The sequence below is a fragment of the Poecilia formosa genome, unplaced genomic scaffold, assembly GCF_000485575.1.
Source record: "Poecilia formosa unplaced genomic scaffold, Poecilia_formosa-5.1.2 Scaffold458, whole genome shotgun sequence".
In the NCBI taxonomy this organism is placed as follows: domain Eukaryota; kingdom Metazoa; phylum Chordata; class Actinopteri; order Cyprinodontiformes; family Poeciliidae; genus Poecilia; species Poecilia formosa.
Genome location: NW_006800397.1, coordinates 180,347 through 183,934, shown reverse-complemented (window position 1 = coordinate 183,934; position 3,588 = coordinate 180,347). Strand labels below are relative to the sequence as shown.

The 3,588-nt window shown below is 39.6% G+C and overlaps 1 protein-coding gene across 2 annotated transcripts in view; it reads right to left on the bottom strand.

Moving 5' to 3' along the window:
• The window catches only part of fgfrl1a (fibroblast growth factor receptor like 1a), a 15,670-nt gene that overhangs the window by 4,931 nt on the left and 7,151 nt on the right, over positions 1 to 3,588 (bottom strand). Inside the window, exons 1-2 of one of the 2 annotated variants that reach the window (XM_016663955.1) lie at positions 2,908 to 3,346; positions 1,578 to 1,874 (exon numbers count right to left, since the gene is read on the bottom strand). In XM_016663955.1, coding sequence (XP_016519441.1) covers positions 1,578 to 1,845 — 268 coding nt within the window. In that variant the 5' untranslated portion in view covers positions 1,846 to 1,874; positions 2,908 to 3,346. Of the gene's footprint in view, positions 1 to 1,577; positions 1,875 to 2,907; positions 3,347 to 3,588 lie in introns of those variants that run through there. The other variant, XM_007577897.2, reaches the window with a different exon arrangement.

Sequence of the window (3,588 nt, the reverse complement as noted above, 5' to 3'; positions counted from 1 at the left end):
TGAGTGGAGTCGGGCTAAAGCGGACTGGAGTCGGGTTAAAGCGGACTGGAGTCGGATCGAAGCGGACTGGAGTCGGATCGAAGCGGACTGGAGTCGGATCGAAGCGGACTGGAGTCGGGCTAAAGCGGACTGGAGTTGGGCTAAAGCGGACTGGAGTCGGGCTAAAGCTGACTGGAGTCACATTGATATGCTGACATAATGCTGATGTGCATCAAAGCATCTCCACTTGCAGAAAGTTTCTCTTCTGTCTTTTTCTGGTTGGAAGCTCTGGTTCATGACAGACGGCCATCTGAAGGACGAAATGTCACATGTGACATCAGCAAGCAGCCGACTGATTTATGTCCTCTCTATTCTGTGTGTGTGTGTGTGTGTGTGTGTGTGTGAGGAAGTCTACAGCTGTGGTGTAATGCAGAGCAGATGCTCGAAGTGAAGCGAAAGTCTCAACAGAGCTGTAACCTTTGGTTTGACACAGACACACGTTGAGCGAACTGAGCGACGGTAAATCATCGCCGGCTCCTGCAGCCGTCCAACAAAAGCTAATGCATCAACGAGCCGACTCATCGCCTTCACTGAGAACATTACAACACAACCTTTTTTAGACAAAACCTCTGGCTGAAAAAAGGCAGGCAGGGCATTCCAACCAACACTGGAGGAAAAACACATTTAAAACCTTCTATCCTCGAATTTCTACGTCTATTTTCCATTTAACAAAAACGGCTCAAAGAAATATTCACTATCATGGGAAAGTATTCACACTGCTTGATCTTTTGTGACGTAAAAAAAAACATTGAACTTTATTTAACTACTTATTTGGACTTGATGGAATATTGACGGCAGACTTCAACTTTTAGATTTTTCACGAGAATCAAAGAGCAGGAGTTTTTAAAGAGACAGAGGCCCAATTTAAATGTGGATTCAAGTCATATTGATATAAAAAACAACAACCGAAGGAAACATGACTGGACCTGTTGTGGTAAAATATGTTTCTGGACGATTAATTGTCCCAGAAGTTATTGTGATAAATGATAATATTATAAATTTAAATATGATAAAATTTAAATGCCATAATAATGCAAGAAGATCAATAAACCTTAAGTTGTAATGAATATTTAATACTGGAACTGGAAGACATTTTAAATACCCAAAATAAATAAATAAAACAACTGAAAAACAAACAAAATGAATTATGAAGTTTCTGTAAACAAAATGATCCTTTAAAAAATGTTTAGTTGAGACCAAAACAACAGACTGAGGATTTTTTACCATCCAGTTTTTGGAAGAAAGAAAAACAATAAATCATGCAAATTATTGAGCTGGTTTTAATTTATCATTAATTGATTTATTGCTAATTGCAACAGGACTAATTCAGTCACCTCCTCAGTGATGTTTAACTGTCAGTGATGGAAATAAATTCAGGATCTCATTATGAAGCAAAACTTTTCTCCTTATAAAGATGCTAGTTTAATGTCTCGCTTTAGCAAGAAAGTTAATTTTGAAACATGAACTTGTTGTAATGATACGCAAACCTCGTTAAAATGACAAAGTGTTAGCGTGACCTTTAATGACTCCGGACTTACGTATGACCTCCACCTTGTAGGTGGCGTTGATCTGTCCGGCGCGGTTGGAGACGTGGCAGGTGTACTTCCCGCTGTGCTCCGGCGTCAGGTTCTTCAGGCTCAGCGTCCATCTCTTCTTCTTCTTCTTCTCTCCACCGGCGCCGCCGTCCTCCTCCACCAGCGGCTTGCTGTCCTTCAGCCACACGATGTCCGGGGGCGGGTTCCCGCTCGCCGTGCACTTCAGCCGCACCGAGCTGCCCACCGGCCGCTCGATGACGCGCCGCCTCATCTTCGCCGGCTCGGTGAAACGAGGACGAACTGCAGACAGAACGGGACGAGAGGACAAATTTTAACTTCACAGCAGGGAAGAGCGGCTTGATCAATACCTCTGATACGTTTAAAATCAATTCTCAAATCAATATCAATACTTTCCACCCTTCCGTCATTTGAGGTGATGTATCTAAGCAAAAATAACGTTAAATTATTGAGATTTTTCCAAACAGGACGGGCTGAAGGGAACTACTTTTTCTTCCGCCTGGTAAAGTGAGTAATGGCGCTCATGTCGCTGCTCACGTTTCCATTCACAGTGAAACTGCAGAAAGTGGAAATACAAAATAAATTTGCTTAATGGATACACGACAATTTAAAAAACACTCACTAAAAAGTTTTTGTGCGAGGATGAGGCGTTTTTTTGTATTTTTTTCCCCCCAGCTGAATCACATCAACAGGATGTTACTTCTGGCAGAAATGACAAAGAAAACGACAGGAAGTAGCTGGAGGATGATTTTAATGACTTCTTGAGTGAACAAACATATTCAAACACTGCAGCTGTGAAATTTATTTAGTTTTACATGAGCTGAACATCAAAGTTTTGCACACATTTGTAAATCAAATGCAGATGCAAAAGAAGTCAAGCTTTCATTTTACTGTAGTTCTTAATAACTTAAGTATTTATTTCAGTAGATTATTACTTTACTGATTTTCTTTGTTTTTTAGTTTTCATAGCATTTTGCCAGATTTCGTATGATTGATTCTTAACTTACCATGTTGTGGTAAAATGAAAACATTAGAGTGATCTGTTCTTCATGTAGCCACAATTTGAATTACAACATTTTTCAGTTATCTAAAAAGCACCTTTGGTGTTTTTGCACAAAGCATCGGAACGATATGGCTTGAATTTTACTCCGTATTGGATCGGAAAGGAAATCAGTGGAACGTCACTACATCGCAGATTTCATCCAAACTAATAACTCTGCAGCAAACAGAGTTATTAGTTTATAAGCTTTTATTTGATGTAAAGAGGAAATAAAGAAATGTCACTGACGTGAAGGAGACATGGAAGAAGCGTTACTGGTTTGTTTCCAGCTGCAGAAGCTGCTGGAACTGGGAGGAAAAATGTCTGCCAGTCAGATTTTCTGCTTCGTGAATCGTCTTCTTGTTTTCTTTGGAGCTTTTGTTTCTGCAGCAGCTGCTGCGATCAGAAATTCATTTTCCGCTTTGGAAGAGTCGCTGCTGTTGCGTAAGCTCGTCTTTGTGCGGCGTGAAATCCACCAGTTTGAAGTTAATTTTAATCCGAGCCCAAAAACATCAGCAGACATCGCTGGAGTCAAAAAGGGTTCGGTTGCATCACCCTGACGCGTGATTCCACGAAAATATGACAACATGACAAATGAATTACTGAAGGCGTCAAACCATCCGAGATGTTGGGAGCGAAATGATGCAGCGTGAAGGAAGAGGGACACAAACACACCACCAGAAGGAGAGAAGAGAGGCGGAAAGAAAAAGGAGCAAAATAATCAAAACATGAAAAATGGAAAGAGACATAAAAAGAAAAATGCAGAAAAATAAATATAAAAAGTAAAATTTAAAAAGAAATTCATTATTTTATTTAAATTTTTTTCATTTCAATAAAAGAAAAATGGGGAAAAATGAATAAAAAAACATAATTTAAAGAAGAAAGTAAAGGAATAAATAAAATAGGAATAAATGAAAAAAAGAAAAAGAAAAGGAGGGGACCATCGACCTGACATGT